The sequence below is a fragment of the Carassius gibelio genome, chromosome A22 (genome assembly GCF_023724105.1).
Source record: "Carassius gibelio isolate Cgi1373 ecotype wild population from Czech Republic chromosome A22, carGib1.2-hapl.c, whole genome shotgun sequence".
Lineage (NCBI taxonomy): Eukaryota > Metazoa > Chordata > Actinopteri > Cypriniformes > Cyprinidae > Carassius > Carassius gibelio.
The window spans coordinates 11,390,533-11,407,618 of NC_068392.1; the positions used below are offsets into that span (position 1 = coordinate 11,390,533).

At 35.0% G+C, this 17,086-nt stretch overlaps 1 protein-coding gene across 2 annotated transcripts in view; it reads right to left on the bottom strand.

The window, feature by feature from the left end:
* Positions 1–6,515: 6,515 nt before the first annotated feature.
* The window catches only part of LOC127943173 (TLE family member 5), a 28,540-nt gene continuing 17,969 nt past the window's right edge, over positions 6,516–17,086 (bottom strand). Inside the window, exons 3-7 of one of the 2 annotated variants that reach the window (XM_052539390.1) lie at positions 16,245–16,308; positions 13,681–13,725; positions 11,503–11,565; positions 11,116–11,190; positions 6,516–9,877 (exon numbers count right to left, since the gene is read on the bottom strand). In XM_052539390.1, the coding sequence (XP_052395350.1) occupies positions 9,650–9,877; positions 11,116–11,190; positions 11,503–11,565; positions 13,681–13,725; positions 16,245–16,308 (475 nt within the window). In that variant the 3' untranslated portion in view covers positions 6,516–9,649. Of the gene's footprint in view, positions 9,881–11,115; positions 11,191–11,502; positions 11,566–13,680; positions 13,726–16,244; positions 16,309–17,086 lie in introns of both variants that reach the window. The other variant, XM_052539389.1, reaches the window with a different exon arrangement.

The window sequence follows — 17,086 nt, forward strand, 5'->3', positions numbered from 1 at the left end:
TCAATTCTTCTAATTACGGAGTAACCGAGTGACACGGCATCACACTTACTCATTGCTAACTCAAAGCTTTACCTAATTAGGACATTATCCCATTCACACTGACAGTGAATTGCACAACAATTTGATGTAGGCATGTCTGGCAGTGCAACAAATTTGAAAAGACTACCAATGGAGAGAAGATAGTTTATTGTTTGTCTCCCTCTTTCTTACTGATTTATCAGCCTTAAAGTCATTTTTTCAAGTGTCTTTTCATCTGTCCCCCACCATCACTCCATTTTTCTGACTCAAACACCCTTTGATGTCAGTGACCTGTTCTCCGTTGGGCCCTTGGGGGCCTTCTGTTCCAGCTCTGACTGATATTCACACTAAATATTGTATGTAGAGAAACACTGAACATAGGAAAATAAAGCAGATTTAATATTCAGACAGTTTGAGATTGTCTTTCACAAACATCCCGTGTGTCGCTTATACACTCTCACGCACGCTCATACCTGAGTGTCAGGTAAGGAAATATCAGACAGGAAAAAATAACCTCCGGCACTGCTTTTGACTGACTGCTATTCTGAAATAAGAAGGAATGGAAACTTCAAGTCAGAATACAAAAATACCAGACCGTTTCAAAGGAAATACTTTGAAAGAATTTACCCTGTGATTCATAATGTATATGCAACCGTGACCGTATGTAATTACCATTCCTGGGATTTAATGTACACAAATAAACACTATGGCTTTGTATTGAAGTCAACCAGAAAGGGCTATATTTACTTTCATTAAATAAAATGTGTACGTTTTCCTATTTACATGTAATATACTTTATAGTCTTATTGTAAACAATTAGTGCATAAAAAAAATCTTTAAAAAAAAATTCAAAATTCTTTAAAATATGAATCTGAAATGACTTTTCTTTTATTTGACGTCACCAAACCCTTTTCAAGTCCAATACATTTATGATAGTACTCACTCCACATTTACATTAAACATCCTATTTCTTAAATATTATTTTCAAATAAATAACAATAATAAAAGACCTTTAAATGATTCAAAAATCCAAAATGCATTTGTATTTGATGAAATATATGAATAATATCTTAATATTTTATAAATTCATAAATATTGCGTTTTTGGGGAGTTCTATCACATTACAATTTTCAACCTGAACAAACCTTGCCTTGTCATAAAAAGGCAAAATTATCTGAGATTTAACCGGTTTACTACATTAAAAATACATATTTATTTATTTATTGACACTACACAACATTAGAAAGGTCAAAAGTCATGAGATTCAAACTCAATTTTGGAAACAAAGTCCGTGTCATTGTTTTTAAGAAACAATGGTATAATTTCCCGGCTTTATGATTTTTCCTGAATATTTATGCACATTGGTTGCACTACAACACAACTTTGGCAGACAAAGGTTTTTCAAATATTTATTTGAAATAAAACTGACCCACAGTTTGTGTACATCCAAGACACCAAGAATGGTTAGCATCATGTTTTTGCCTTGGTAGATGGCGTCTATATAGTAACATGAGAACAGAAGTTTTATGTAAAGTGTACAGAACTGGCTCATGAGCAGATTCCTGCAACTTGGCCAAGCAACGTGTCTTCACACACTCACACACATTACCACTCCAGGCCGCCTGTGACTATGACACAACCGTTCCAGCAGCGTAAACAGACCACACATTGACCACATGCCATTCAAACCAGCCACTGCTGTTTGGAGGCAGCCAAGAGTACAGCCTCAAGGGAAACCGTTTGGATGGAGAGATGGGTGAAGTGTCCACTGGGGACTCGTTCAGCCCTGTAAGCCCCTCCCACCATCATTACACCCCACACAAGCTGTACATTGACAAAGTAAAAGTTAATTTATCACATTATTTTCACTAATCCTGCAATTGCAGGGGATGGTGTATACTAGGTTCCTATGCCATCCAGAATTGAGAATGGCTTTTAAATTGTAATTCAGAGAAAGTTAGGAGGGGATGAGTGACAGAAAGGATGTAACAACAGGAACAGAGAGGAGAGGTGAGAGAGTTGAAAAGTTGAAGAGAAGACAGATAGAGGCAGAGGGAAAGAACAATATGGGAAAGAATGACAGATAAGGAGAGGAAAGGATGGATAGATTGACAGCGGACGGCTGAGGGAGAAGGGCAAAAGGGCAGTTATGTGCTGGTAGCCCGAGGTGTTCTCCTACTTCAGACGCCTGATGGATAGAGGAGGAGGTAAACGAATGAATAAAGAATGAGAATTTCAGATGAAAGTTCTCTCCAGGAATAACAGATTCTCCTCCATCAACACATTCGGACCAAGAGAGATAGTGACTGAGGTGAGAAAGCTGAGAAATCTTTATAACTTACTTTCTTCTGTTAAAAACATGTTGTGAACACAGTGTTCACAGTGCTATTGTTCATACAATGAATGCAAACATTAACGATTGGCGACTTACTAACAAACATCTGTCCATTTACCCAGGAGGTATACTAACAAACTATACATCTAGGACATAACTGACAAAAACATGAATCTAGTTAACTATCAACTAACTAACCACTATCCAATTCAAGCAGCAGTAAAGCTCATAAAATGACAAATGTATCATAAAAGTACTAACTAGCTGACTAACTATCTAGGATAAGAGGCAGTAAAGCTTGTAAAATTATGTAAAGGAAGTTAACTACCAACTAACTAACTAACTAACTAACCAGCCAGCCAACCAAAATCTATTCATCCACCATAAGTATCAGTAAATGATATAAAAGTAGTCTAATTAACTAAAAATTATTAACTAACTTCTATCCATCCAGGACGAGAGGTAGTAAATTCCCTAAAAGATGGATAAGTATCATAAAAGTGGTCCGACTAACTAGCTTGTAAAAATACATATACTACCAACTAAGTAACTAACCAATTAACCAACCAAAATGTATTCATCCATCCAGGAGAAGTATCAGTAAAGCACATAAATGTAGTCTAATTAAACTAATTAACTATTATCTATTCAGGGTGAGTGGTAGTAAATTCCCCAAAAGACTAACTAGCCAACCATCTATCTAGGGCAAGGTGCGGAAAAGCTTGTAAATTACATAAAAGTAGTTATCTACCAACTAACTAAGCAAATCTATCCATCCATCCTGATGAGTAGAATCAAATTCCTATAAGGACATAAAAGTAGCCCGACTAACTCTTACTAACTAAACATATTCAGGATGAGACCATCAAGCATCTATTAGGACAGAAAAGTATCATAAAGGCTGACTAACTAACCAACATCCAGGAAGAGGGGTAGTAAAGTCCCAAAATGACAGAGAAGTAACATCAAAGTGTTCCAACTAACTAATATTTAAATGTGACAAAGGTCAGCCAAGCACCTGAAATGAAATAAAAGTATCTTAAAAGTACCCAAACCAACTAACAAATACCCATTCAGGATCAGGGGTAGTCTTGCTTCTGTTAGGTCAGAGAAGCATCACAAAAATAGTTCAGGTTACTAACTGCTAAATATTATTTGGGTGCATATGAGGGTAAAGCTCAATCCAAGCAGTTTGCAGCTGAGGTCTAGAAATCCTTTATGAATTTATGAGAGGAACAGGGCTATACTGGGAAAATTTTGCTCCAAAGGGCTGAAGAGAGCATGTTAGCATTACTGGAGCAAAATTCAAAGTATATTTTTATATTATGCCTTACCTTGAAACATTTCTACATGAAAAATGACTTTGTACATCTAAATAGGCATCTTAGCAAAACCAAGCCTAAAATAGCGGTTACCTTTCTAATGCATTGTGGGAAAGATGTCATTCATTTGATTCCAGACCAGTATATTTTAAGGTCTCACTGCTGTCTGCAGCCTGATTCTATTGTTTAGAGGATTTTTTTTTCTTTTCTGAAATAAATGCTGTCAAATCTCAGAGCTGTTGGCCAAGTAGTGCTTTCTATTTACAGGAGAGGTAGAATGAGAAAAGGAGGAGTGGATGGATGAGAAAAGAGACAGATTAGAAAGAGAGTCTGACAGTCCTTCTCTCCCATGGTTCAATTCTGCAAGCACCGAGTCAACGGAGAGAGAGAGAGAGATATCACAGGACAAGAGGATAAAAAAAGAAAAATGAAGATTAAGATGAGTGCTCTGGCCACTGCCTGGAAGAATGAAGGGATGAAAAAAAAGAACAACGTGATGTTGAGTCTGGTGTAAGCCTAAAGGAATAGAACAAAGAGAATGAAACTGATAGAGAATGACAGAACAAGAGAGAGAAGCATTGACATGCCACATTAATAAACCAGAACAGCAGAGAGCAGAATGTGTCTCCATTATCAAGCAGTAAGACATACAGAGAGAGAGAGAGACAACGAGAAAGAGAGAGAGTCGATCATGATTAATCAACAGCCTCTCCTCTTTTAATAATCTCTCTTTTCACACTTGACACAGGAAACCGGTCTACATCAGCAAAAAATGTGAAGTCAGACACTGTATAGATGAATGTCATGAAACATATCATCCCAAAATTACAAGAAATTAATAATGTAAGAAAGAAGGATTTTTTGATTTTACTCAAAAAATTAGGTCTGTTAACACTGTGCTATAGACAGATATCATGGGTATCATAACTAAAACTACAACTGAAACTAAAATTAAAACCATGAAAAACATTTTACTTTAAATAAGATAAACATAAACTGATATAAAACAAATTATGTACTACTATAACTGAAATAAAAATTATGGTAATAAAAACAACAGTAAACAAAAAAATCTGATTCAATACGTTACCAAAAACTATAATACTATCCCAATGACACTAAATTAATAAACATAATAAATATATACATAATGCAATTATAAATAATTTTATTATATAATATGTAAATTATATTTATACACCATAGTGGCCTTTAGTTTATGCTGATTTAATTTAATAATAAAAAAAATCATACCTTAAAAAACTTACAATTTTACAGTAATGAGAACCATACTGAGAATAATCTGTAAAAATACATAATTGCATTTTAATTTTTCAAAAATATTATCATCACATTAAGGTATCCAGAATGTTTATTTCAAATAAATGAATAAATGTAGGCCACTATAAGGGATCTAAAATATGATCATGCAGAATAAAGCAGTAATATGTGTTTTATAAGTACTAATAAACAACCAATATGCTACAACATGAATGTTCATAATAGTTCATAATGAATGCGTTCCCTAAAGTGTTCCTATAGTGATTAATACATTAATGAATGTTTATTTATATTAAAGATTTTTTTATTACTTTTTTTTTGTTAGATTGTTCTTTGATTTTGTGGTAAATGTAATCTGGACATGTAACCAGTCTCTGTGAATTCACCCATATGCTTGCAACTATTTGATATTGTGATCCATTTGAATCTTTAAAGCTGGCTTGATCTCATTCCGCTCTGTAAATTGATCACAACAGCTTTTAAGTATTAAAACACTGTGCTAAATGCGAGAAAGTGAAGCTGAATAAACAAAACCCTGCCTTTCTGACAGAAAATAGGGCACTTTCATATTTATTTAAGAGCTGGGCTCAGATCCAGAGAAATCCTGTGAGAGTCTGAGACAGAAAGAAAGCGAGAGAGAGAATGAGAGAGAGAGAGATGCCAGGCGCTTTGTGGCTTACCAGCAGCAACGGCAAACACACAGACAAGGGCAGACTGTCATTCAAAAACCACAATCACGAGGGAGCGTGTGAGAGTGTGTACCAGAGAGATGCAGGAAATAACTCACCGATCACACTGTCATATTAAGATATGACTGAGACGGCAGCTTACGAAACCAAATCAGGTTGAGCACCTCCAGTGCCATTATTAAAACGTCACGATGTCTCGATTACACAAATAAGCACGATTCCTAACAGGAGGAAAAGCAAACCCATATGTTACTGTAAACGAAACCGTACACTGCCTTAGAACCAAAGACTGTCATTTTTCAATTATAATAATCCAGAGAGGATTTCATCTGAAGTGTTAAACGTCAGTGGATGTCACTTTAGTGAAATATCTGGTTAGTCACAGTGGAGTTTCTCTCTCAATGATTCTGAACTGTGCTATAACGACTCTACTGCCATTGAATTCCTTATTTATGGTGCAATTATGATATAAAACTATGAAACATGAAAGGTGAAGAATATCTTGCTAAGTTTGTTAAATACGCTGTTCTGAAATGGGGTATGTCATTTTGTTTATTTTAAGCATAACCAAACAAACAAATCGTTTTTCTAATAATACAACTCTTAATATTCTATATATATAGTTTTATAGTTTTCATTTGTTTGGCCTAAAATCCTTAATGACAAAAAGTATGAAATTTTGTAAAGATGTGAGAGAATTACGTGTGTAAGAAACAAAACTTTATCAACAAAGCTGCTGGTAGATTCCAAAAAATAAAGGAGGAAAGAAAACGCATTGTCAGAAAACAATATTTCTTCATACCTGCGATGTTATTTCCCATAAGCATACAAACAAAAACAACAGCAACAAAAACATTGACATGTTCTACATTGATTTGATTGATTTTATTTGTAAGGCACCAGAAGCATTTCCTTACTGCAGAAATTTCAATTTATGTATAGTAAATGTTTATGTACTTTGTTTTAATATGGAATGAAGCTATTTTATAACACAATTATTTTTGCACTGTATGTTGTACAATACACATAAAATTAGGAGTTGAAAAACAAACGAAATTACTTTTATAGCACAGAATGCTTACAATGCTTTAAACAAATGGCAAAAGGCAAGCAATGAATTCTGGGAGGAGATGGGTGTCATAAGTTTAAGAAAGAAAGGATGGGGCGACAACCTGTTCTAAAGGGCCTCATGAGTAAAGAGTCCTCTAAAACACAGACATATCATTCCAGACTGACACAAAAGCATCCATTTGCACACAAAGCTGTAGGTATATGTATAACGTACACATACAGTACACCTGCGGCCCATCTTTATAACAAAACACTTTGCATTTGGCTAGATCTGATCCTGAACTCTTAACAGTTACGCAGCGACCACTAAATTTTATGTCCTTAATTTAACGAAAAAAAGTTTCAACAGATAGATTTGAGCATACGGAGCAAGCCACAAGGATAAATCCTGGCACTTCTTTCATAAATACATTAGCAGAATAAAAGCAAAAACATTTCCCACAAAAAAAAAAAAAAAAGCATGAGCAGATTTGTTTTGAAAGCACTACGATATCATCAGGTGGCCTTTCATTTACATTTTTTCTTATGTTGGCACTGTTTAACTTTTAATTGGAAAACAGAGCACCGTCCCATTAAAGACAAGGTACAAGGAAGCAGCTTCACTCCTGAATCTGATATGGTAAGATATCTATGTTATAAAAGGTGTCCATTACGGCAACATTTGGACAAACCAAATCAAAAGCATCCATACAACCACAGTCAAAAAGCATAGACCTAGAAGGGGAAAAAAAGGTGTTAAGAGTCTGGTTTGCATTTCCAGACTGAACCAAATAAGAAAACCGAGTAGATAAAGTGTGATGTGTACTTTGGCATAAAAATGCGACATAATCTATGACTACTTGATGCTTACTACGGACTGAATAAATGTTAGACCAATTATTTATTTTTGGGCAGGTCAAAAGAAGCATATTTTATATAATATGTTTGCAAAAATCAACATAGGACACTCAAAATAGACCAACTCCAAACTAATATGACCCTGAGGGTGTTAGTGTGGACTTGCTATGGACTTACTGCCCCCTCTTGGTAGAATTACATACTACATAATACAACATGACACTGGGAGACTGAATAACATAACTGCAAAACTTAGCCTTTACCTTAAGTCCACTTAAGGTAACATACAAGGCTAGAAGAATTTTTGTTTGTTTGTCTGTTGGGAGGGCTTGTTTTAAATCATACTTATGATTTCACATACTTCCTGTTCCTGTAGTGCTATCAAAACAGTGAATAAAATGTTTAAAGAAGGTGCTCCCTATTTCTTATTCTCACAACTTGCCTTCTAAGAAAAACAAGACTCTCACCATGTAGACGATCAGCAGGCTAGCTAGCATCTCAAGGGATTCATCTGATATTATCTGTCTAAGACAGCACAACAGCCTCCAAACACATAAGAAATCAGGCAAATGGGTAGATTGATATACAGTACGTTGAAGGGCGTAGTACAAATGTTCTTTCGTCGTTTCAAAATAATTCATCAAGCAGTTTAAAGGGTAAGTTCACACCTAAAATGGAAATTCTGTCACCATTTACTCACCCTTGTGTCCTTCCAAACCTGCATCACTAAAATGAAAGTTAATGGTGACCACAGCTATGAAGCAAAGTTTCCAGAAGATAATATCTTTAATTTCTTAAGTTTCTCACTCAAAAAGCTTCAAAACACCTGGAATATAGTACACGAGTCAAATGGATTAGTTTTGTGATACTTTTCTAATGATTTTTGTTCTTGACTGCTTGGGTCCCCATTTACTTTTATTGTATGGAAATGAGCAGCGCAAACATTCTTCAAAACAACATCTTTTGAATTCCACAGAAGAAACAGTCAAACAGTTTAGGACTGACATGAAGATCATTTACAAAACCTTGACCTTCAACTTCCTCTCTTTTATTCCATACAGTTAAAGTGAATGGTGAGCACAGCTATCAAGCAAAAATTTAAAGTGAAATGACTTAAATTTTTGACTTTAACGACTGAAATTTCGGTTTTAATGTCTGTTTCTCACAAAAAATTGATTCAGAACATTTGGAATATAATACTTGAATCATACTTGAATATCTTATTTTTTTTTTGTTAAACTAAACTGGTCCATATGACTCGTGCTATATTCCAAGTGTTCAGAAGAAGTTTGTGTGAGAAATGTAAGTTCTTTACTATAAATGTTCCCTGCTGCCTGTTGTCACCATTCACTTTTATTGTACAGAAAGGAACAGCACAAACCTTCTACAAAATAGCTCCTTTTGTGTTCCACAGAAGAATATAAGTCAAACAGGTTTGGAAAGACATAAAAATTAAACAAATCCTCATTTTAACTTGAACTGTCCCTTTAAGGTAGGAAAGATGCAACAGCCATGACTTTGAACATAACACCAATCCTTTAAACTCTAAATGGATTATGCCGCGGCTACGTTTTTAGATTCAAAGTTGCTTTTAGTCTCAGAATTACTGCCTGGGGCCAAAGTGCTTTTGACTCCCGTTATTGTAGATTGTGGCTTTAAAAGGTGAAAGATTTTAAAAGGAAGAGAGTGAGCAGAAAAAAAAAAAACAGAGGAATTATTACTGAAGGGTCGATGGTCCATTAACGGTCGCACCATTTTGTAGACCATTTCCACAACGAGCGTAAGAAATATACAATATATATATATAGATATATACATATACGCAGGCAAGAAATAGTGTAAATAAAATCAAAATCAAGCTTCCGTAACAATAAAAAGGTGGATTTGTATAAATACATACAGAGAGCTGGTGGAATAAACCAGAACGAATGACATTAGGCATGTGAACACAGAAGCAATTTAGAGGGAAGGTAGAAAGATGGAAGGAAAGTGGAAAACAAAGAAAAGAAAAAGGTGAAAAAACTGGGAAACAAGTGCCTCTGCTCTACATGGAGCTCTGGATGATGATTGGATGAAGGAGCAGGTTTGGCGGGTGACTAGTCGGACTTGTCTCCGTCTTCCTCGCGGTGGCTGTCGGAGGTCTCGCGTGTGCTCTTATCCTCCTTGGCCAGCTGGGCCTGAGAGGCCAGGATGCTGGAGAGGGAGAAGAGGCCAGAGCTGGAGGTGACAGCGGGGAGGCCGGCCGGTTGGCTGAGGCCGAGAGGAAGAGGGGTCATGGGCAACGCCAGCCCCTGCAGCTGAGAGAGCTGGTGAGCCTGGAGCTGCTGCTACAGAACACACACAGTGTTGTTACCTACGTCATTTCTTAGCTGATTTTTACTATAAAACATTACTGCAAAATATAGTTCCAGCTCTAAAGTATTTCTGGATGAACCACAAATAAAGCCATAAATTTGCCAATTCTAAATTAATGTATCAAATCTATATATACACACATTACCATTCAAAAATGTGGGGCTCAATTAAGTTTTTTAATTAATAAACCATAAATATAAGTAATAATTTATTATGAGTAAATTATATAAGTATTAAATTAATACTCTGCTATGATGCAGAATAGGGCTGTCACTTTGAGAAAAATCTGATTCTAATGGATATCGTATATCATGCAATATATTCGAATATATCTGAATATCCAGGAGTAAGGCATATAGCCTAGCCTAATTCATTTCTTAATATTGTTTGCAAGAAACACCAGTCTATCAACTTGATCTAGATTAAGTGCGCTCTCTTTTTATTAACAATGTTCCCCCGCGGTGGAGAACACACTTTCGGAGCGCACAGACGTGCCTTTTTTCCACTTGATTTGGTCATGGGCCTACGCTACAATACGTCTACAGTGCCCTCTACTGGATAAGATGGCAAAAAATAAAATAAAAAACAAACGGTCTAATCATAGACTGTTAAAAATGCGCTACACGGATTACGGATATTTCACGTCATGTTCGAATGCATATTCGAATATCGAAAAAAAGTGACAGCCCTAATGCAGAAACAGTAAAGACATTTATGTGTTACAAAAAGATGTTTTTACAAATAAATGCTGTTCCTTTTATCTTTCTATTCTGAAGGCTGCTGAAAAATCCCCTTTTATTAGATAATTTATTTTATAATTTATCATATTTGTAGTATTAATCAAATTGCACGGTTTTTCGACTTTGTATTGTTTGTTGCGTTATTTTCACTTGTACGAAGCAAAAGCTGCAGATATTTTTAAAATATGAATGTATAGTTTTGTCATGCCAATAAAGCATGCTAGAATTAAAACTTACATTTATAAGAGACAGAATTAACAAATGCAAAGTCATATAAATGCAAACATGACTATTAAACAATCCCTACAGCAACACACAATAAAATCATTAATAATGCCTTTCGTTAAACATAATTAGACCGCCATAAATTAATTCATATGCATTTCCATAAACAAAGCCTACTGTACAAACCTGCATTTGGGCCCACATGAGCCGCACACACACACACACACACACAGTTTGTTTACCCGTATGATGGAGTTCATCTCTGGTGGGGTGACCTGTTTGGCTCTCTCTATCGCCCCCAGAACCTGCTGCTGGTGCTGAAATAGACACACACAAAAATCACATTACATCTTGTACAACATGTTCCAACATTCACATTACAATCATGTGAACATAATCATGCATTTACACTATAAATACCTGCCCTCCAAATAAGTGCACCGAGCCCTTAGGCTGTATAGATTTTATAGGGATGTAAAGATTTTTCAATATAATCTGTTCAAATCAGTTATATATGCATACATATGCAATATCATGAATATGATGACAAATCAAACTAACAGTGAGTCTTTAAGAAAGGAGTAATGCTATAAACGACATGTTGAGGTAACGCTGCAATCTCTCTGTACCTCTTGAGACAGGTAAGGCAAGACTTGAGCACAGATCCCATTTAATCTCTTCACGATCTCTGCCTGCAGGGAAACACACACACACACACACACACACACACACACACACACACACACACACACACTTCTGTTCAGTAAATTCTTCACTTTTAAAGTAGTCACAAATCCCTACAGTAGCTCAGCTGCAAAAATATAAACAGTCCTTCTTGACAGAGTACATAACTGACTACAAATACAAAAAATCCAATAATAATAATTATATATGATCAAAATGATCTTATGCCAAAAATCATTTGAATGTTTAGTAAAAATCATGTTCCATGAAGATACTTTGTAAATTTCATACCGTAAATATATCAAAACTTGATTTTAGATCACTAATATGCATTGCTAAGAATTCATTTAGACAACTTCAAAGGTGATTTTTTTTTTTGCACCCTCAGATTCAAGATTTTCAAATAGTTGTATCTATGCTAAATATTGTCTGATCCTAATAAACTATACATCAATGGAAAGCTTATTTATTTATTAAAAACTTTTGCAGGTTTCTTGAAGACACTGGCACAGTTCTCCTGGATTGAGTCTTGTCTCAGTTTCATTTGTTTCTTCATGTTATTCCAGACAGACTGATGAAGGTGAGATCAGATCTGTGTGGAGCACTGGCTGTTCTCAGACAAAAATCTTACTGGATTATTAGAATTAATGGCAAAAATAAATGTTTGGAAATGTAAACTGATATTTTCTACTGACACACTACAGCAAAAGATAGAAATAACTGACTTAAAAACATTTGTTTTGGTGAAAATACTAGTGGCCTAAGACTTTTGCAAAGTACTATATGTGTGTAAAATACATATTTAGCTACAAAAAAAAAAAAAAGCACAAAGATATTATGAATGGAAAGCTCTTATCAGGAAAACGTGAAATTTCTGAATACTGAAAATGCCTTTGAGAGAATGAAAGTGAAAAAAAAAAAACATGCAGTGGGACAAAGAGAGAGGCAACAATAACCCTGTTTCAAAAGCCTGCCATGTTGACACTTCAGAGAGAGAGAGAGAGAGAGAGAGACAGAGAGAGAGAGAAACAGAGAGAGAGAGAAACAGAGAGAGAGAGAGAGAGAGAGACAGAGAGAGAGAGAGAGACAGAGAGAGAGAGAGAAATGACTGCATACCAAACACTGGCATGCTTTATTCTTTGCATTCATGCCCTGTATTTCTGTCTTGCACACACTCTCTTCTGTGCCTGGCTGACTTTTTAAAAACATATTTCACCTGTGTCACATAAAGGGGCAGGGACTGATGAATTGTGTTCGTGAGACTGGAGCAGTGGCAATGGTGCGTGCCTAGATTTCCACATGCAGTCAGTCAGTCTAACTAAGTGTCGTCCACATACAGATGAATCTATAGACATTACAAGGTTCTGAAGAGTAACACTCATTGCTGCGTTTCTTATTTTGTGGAAAATGAAGTCATTTCAATTACTGCATCATTCAGATATCCTTATTTATACATTTATTACAAATATATGACTACAATTTAAATTAACTGTTTTGAATTTAAATTTTCTGCATCATTACTCCAGTCTTCAGTGTCACATGATCCTTCAGAAATCATTTGCATGATTTGCAGCAGAAGCGTTTCTTTTTATTATCAATGTTAAAAACAGTCTTTTTTTGTGTGGAAACGGATTTATTTATTTTTTCAGAAAAAAATATTAAATTGTATTTGAAATCATTTGTTTTGTATCATTTGTTTTGTAAATAAATTTGAGAATTATATATAACATTTAAAAAAAAAAATGTAATAGCAGGTCTGGCACAAAAAGTCAAAAAAAGTTACTTCCTATAGACTGAAATTTTCTTTTACATTTAATTTTCTTTTTATTCATATTTTAGTGTTCAGGGTTTTTTTTTTCAGACCAGCTGTCCATCAAATGTGTCCCATATTCATTAAAAATATATCCCAGCTACCATGCCCTAGAAAGTGTAGCCACAAAGCTGGCCATGAATAAACCAATTTTCATAAATTGTTAAGGCATAGTTTGATACCCCACTGACACTTCTGTGCACAGACTAAAGTACCAGCATTCAAAAACATGGAGCAAAAGTGATGAAGATGAAAATCTGAGCGTGTAAACTGCCTCTCAGGGATGTGCGTTATTCATATTAGACGAACTCACCTGCTTGTGCATTTCGATGTTCAGCCCATAGGACATCTCATAGTACTGCAAAGAAATAAAGCAAGTCAGACATAAACATGCTGTATTACAGCTCTAATACACAGAACTGAACATCTAGGACCTCGGCGTAACATGTGCGGGCGTACTGGTGCTGAAGTGTTGGCCTCACTCATCATCAACACGTCTACGAGCAGTGCAACACACGCTCGGCCGCTGAACAAGAGCAGGGAGCATCAGTGATGGAGCCAGAGTTAGATCAGGGTCGGCTTTGCCAAGCAGCAGTAGGTCCCTAAAGCAATTACCACCCACGCAAAGCAGACGCCCACCCTCCCCATATTCCAGCGGGTGCGGACAGAGCGGGGGAACCCGATAGGCTATTAGAGGGAGGGAGGGCGCTCCGGCTGATGCGCGTGAGAGCAACGCCGCACAGATTAAATGAGATTAAGCCGCTCGACGGATCAATTAGAGGCGGAATATCAGACGGCAACATGAGGCTCGAGCCGGAGACAACACTGTTAGAGCGGAGGGGAGGGAATATCACCGGGGGGATGGAGGAGAAGAGAGAGCAGAGTTTATGGACAAAAGAAAGAACGGCAGACAAGGTAGAAAAGGAAGGGATGGGGGTGGAGGACCAGGGAGCAGATTAAGTCAGATCATACAAGATGGAAAGATTATTTGGGAAAAATGGAATTTGATGGCAGCTTCTTAAAAAAAATATACTTGCATTAAAAATAAATGAATAGACAAAATAAAAATATAATAACAATATAAAATAATATAAGACTGTGAGAACTACCAAATATAAGACCTGATAATTAATAAATAATTACAAATTTAACAATATAAAACATAATAATAAAAGTAGTAATAAAAAAATTAAATAATGTATTTATTTGTAAAAATATAATATAAAAATATATATATAGAAAAATCACCACAGATTGAAAATATACATAACTACAACTAAACCATTTGTAAATTATATACATACATATATACATATACATATATAACATTTCTAAGAGCCAAAGTTTTTTGTAAATAAGTAAATAAATCAAATAAATATAACATAATAAACAACCATATCATAAAGAATATAATAAGACTAAGAAGGTAAGAACTGTCACATAAGAACTCTAAACTGAGAAATAATATATAATAACAACTGCCATTTGTAAATAAATAAAAACTAAATCATATAATATAATGTAACAATATAAACAACCAATACATACTGCAAGAATCACTTAACTGAAAAACACAAACATATACTAATATATGTATATATATATTTTAGGGCTGTCAAAAATAGTGCGTTAACGACGTTAATTAGTTGTTTGTTGTTAATTACATCAAATTTTTTAAAACATTTCACGCATGCGCAGTGTGACAAATTATTCAGTTCAGGAAAGTCTCGTCGATCTCTGAATTCTCAAGATAGTAAAAAACTCGCTGCGACGAAAACACCAAAGAAGCTTAAGGTTTTACCCCAGTTACTCTCAAATACATTCATGCCAAGCTCGATAAACAGAGACGACTTTGGCAGTTGATACGCTGGAGCTTCTTCCTGTTAAAACGTCCTGTGTTTCACACTGCGCATGTGCAGAACACCTACATGCAATGCAGCGAAAATTACAGCTGTTTGGAAAAGCATATGCATTTTTACTTGGTTTTACTGGCACTTGAAGCCTTCAGAACGTGAAAATATCGATCCTAAAGTATTGCAGCAGAGCAAATGAACACCTCCTAAAAACAAGAGTGCTGCTTATGTGATGGTGGCGCATGTTTGTGTTTCTGAGTTTCTCTATGCATAATTTCATAGATATGTGGCTATATTTAACCACTGGTTCACCTAAAACTCTTACACTATCTGTAGTTAAATGGCAGTGATAAAAAAAAAAGTAAATGTTAAACTTTTGAAATTCAGAAAAAAAGAACCACATATTGATGAATCAATACATGAAAATTATGTATCTGTGTCCTGTAATTTATCTTTTGGTATGCATTTCAGAAAAAAAAAAAATGGTTAGGATTCAGGTGTAATTGCAAATAGTGATTAATCCTGATTAATCCACTGAAAATTCTGATTAATTTGATAAAAATAAACTTTAATCATTTGACAGCCCTAGTATACATATATACACACACACACACACACACACACAAACTACAAAGTTGTTTGTAAATAAGAAAATATTCTATATATAAAATAGTAAAAAGTAATATATAAAGAACCATCAGATTTGTAATAAGTAAATAATTAAACAAGTAAATAAAGAAAACGTAATATAAATTCCTTTAGTAAAGTTGCCTAGAATACCAAGTGAGGCCAGCTATGCCACTGATGTCCCCTTTAAAAAAAAATTATAAATTCAGATGCATGTTGCCTCCGGGTGGACAGGAGGTCCAGAATGGTAATAGAGCAGCAGAAAAGACAGAGAATAAGACACAATGGAATCAGACAGGTAAGGGCTAGGTTAGTTTCTGGCGGATGTGAATATGTTCCGGCACATCTATCCTAAGGCACGTCCCACTGGAGGAGAGCACGTTCTGTGCAGACTTACCATGATATAATGACGTTGCATTTCTGACTTCTCACTGGCCAGCTTGTCACATTCGAGCTTCAGACTGGAGAGAGAAAACAAAGACTGGTCAATGGAAGAAAAAAAATGAAGACACCAGATATATATTATGCAACAGAGACTGGAGAGTTCAGAATGCTTCAGCTATATTTTTAAGATTTTGGGCTTCTTTACATTCTATTGGTACTGGTATGGCCAATCAAGTCATAAGCCAATCAAAAAGCCACCTGGCTTTCTATCATTTTGCATGTTTAGGTTTTGTGATGATTTTGAGCAACAGTGTTCGTAAGTAAAACAGTGGATGTTAGAAAAATGGCAGAAAATGCTTTCAGAACAATTAAATCTGTAGATTTTTAAAAAATATATAAATCAACAGGGGTATAAAAAATACACTAAAGTAAAATTTCTGAGTATCTGTACTCTCACTTAATTAAAATTACAATTATCCTGCCAAAAACATACTTAAGTAAACAAGCACAACTTTAAATTGTAAAAAAAAAGTCCAAAAAATCCAAAGTAAAAAAAAAAATCCCCAAAATAATAATAGTACAGTAATCAAGTAAAATTTATAATATTTTACACCCCTGTAAATGAATTAATTGTATAATATATATAAAATATTATTATCTTTTTTTTTTTAGTTATGGCTTTCTTTAACCCAAAGCAGAACCCCAAATCAGCAACATTAAAAAAAAAAAAATTGTAAATTGCGCTAAATTGTGTAAATAAATAAATAAATAAAATAGGAAACACATTATTTACCTAGAGAAAGAAATTATTAGAGAACATTAAATCAGTCAAATATTTGTGTGATAAATTAATTG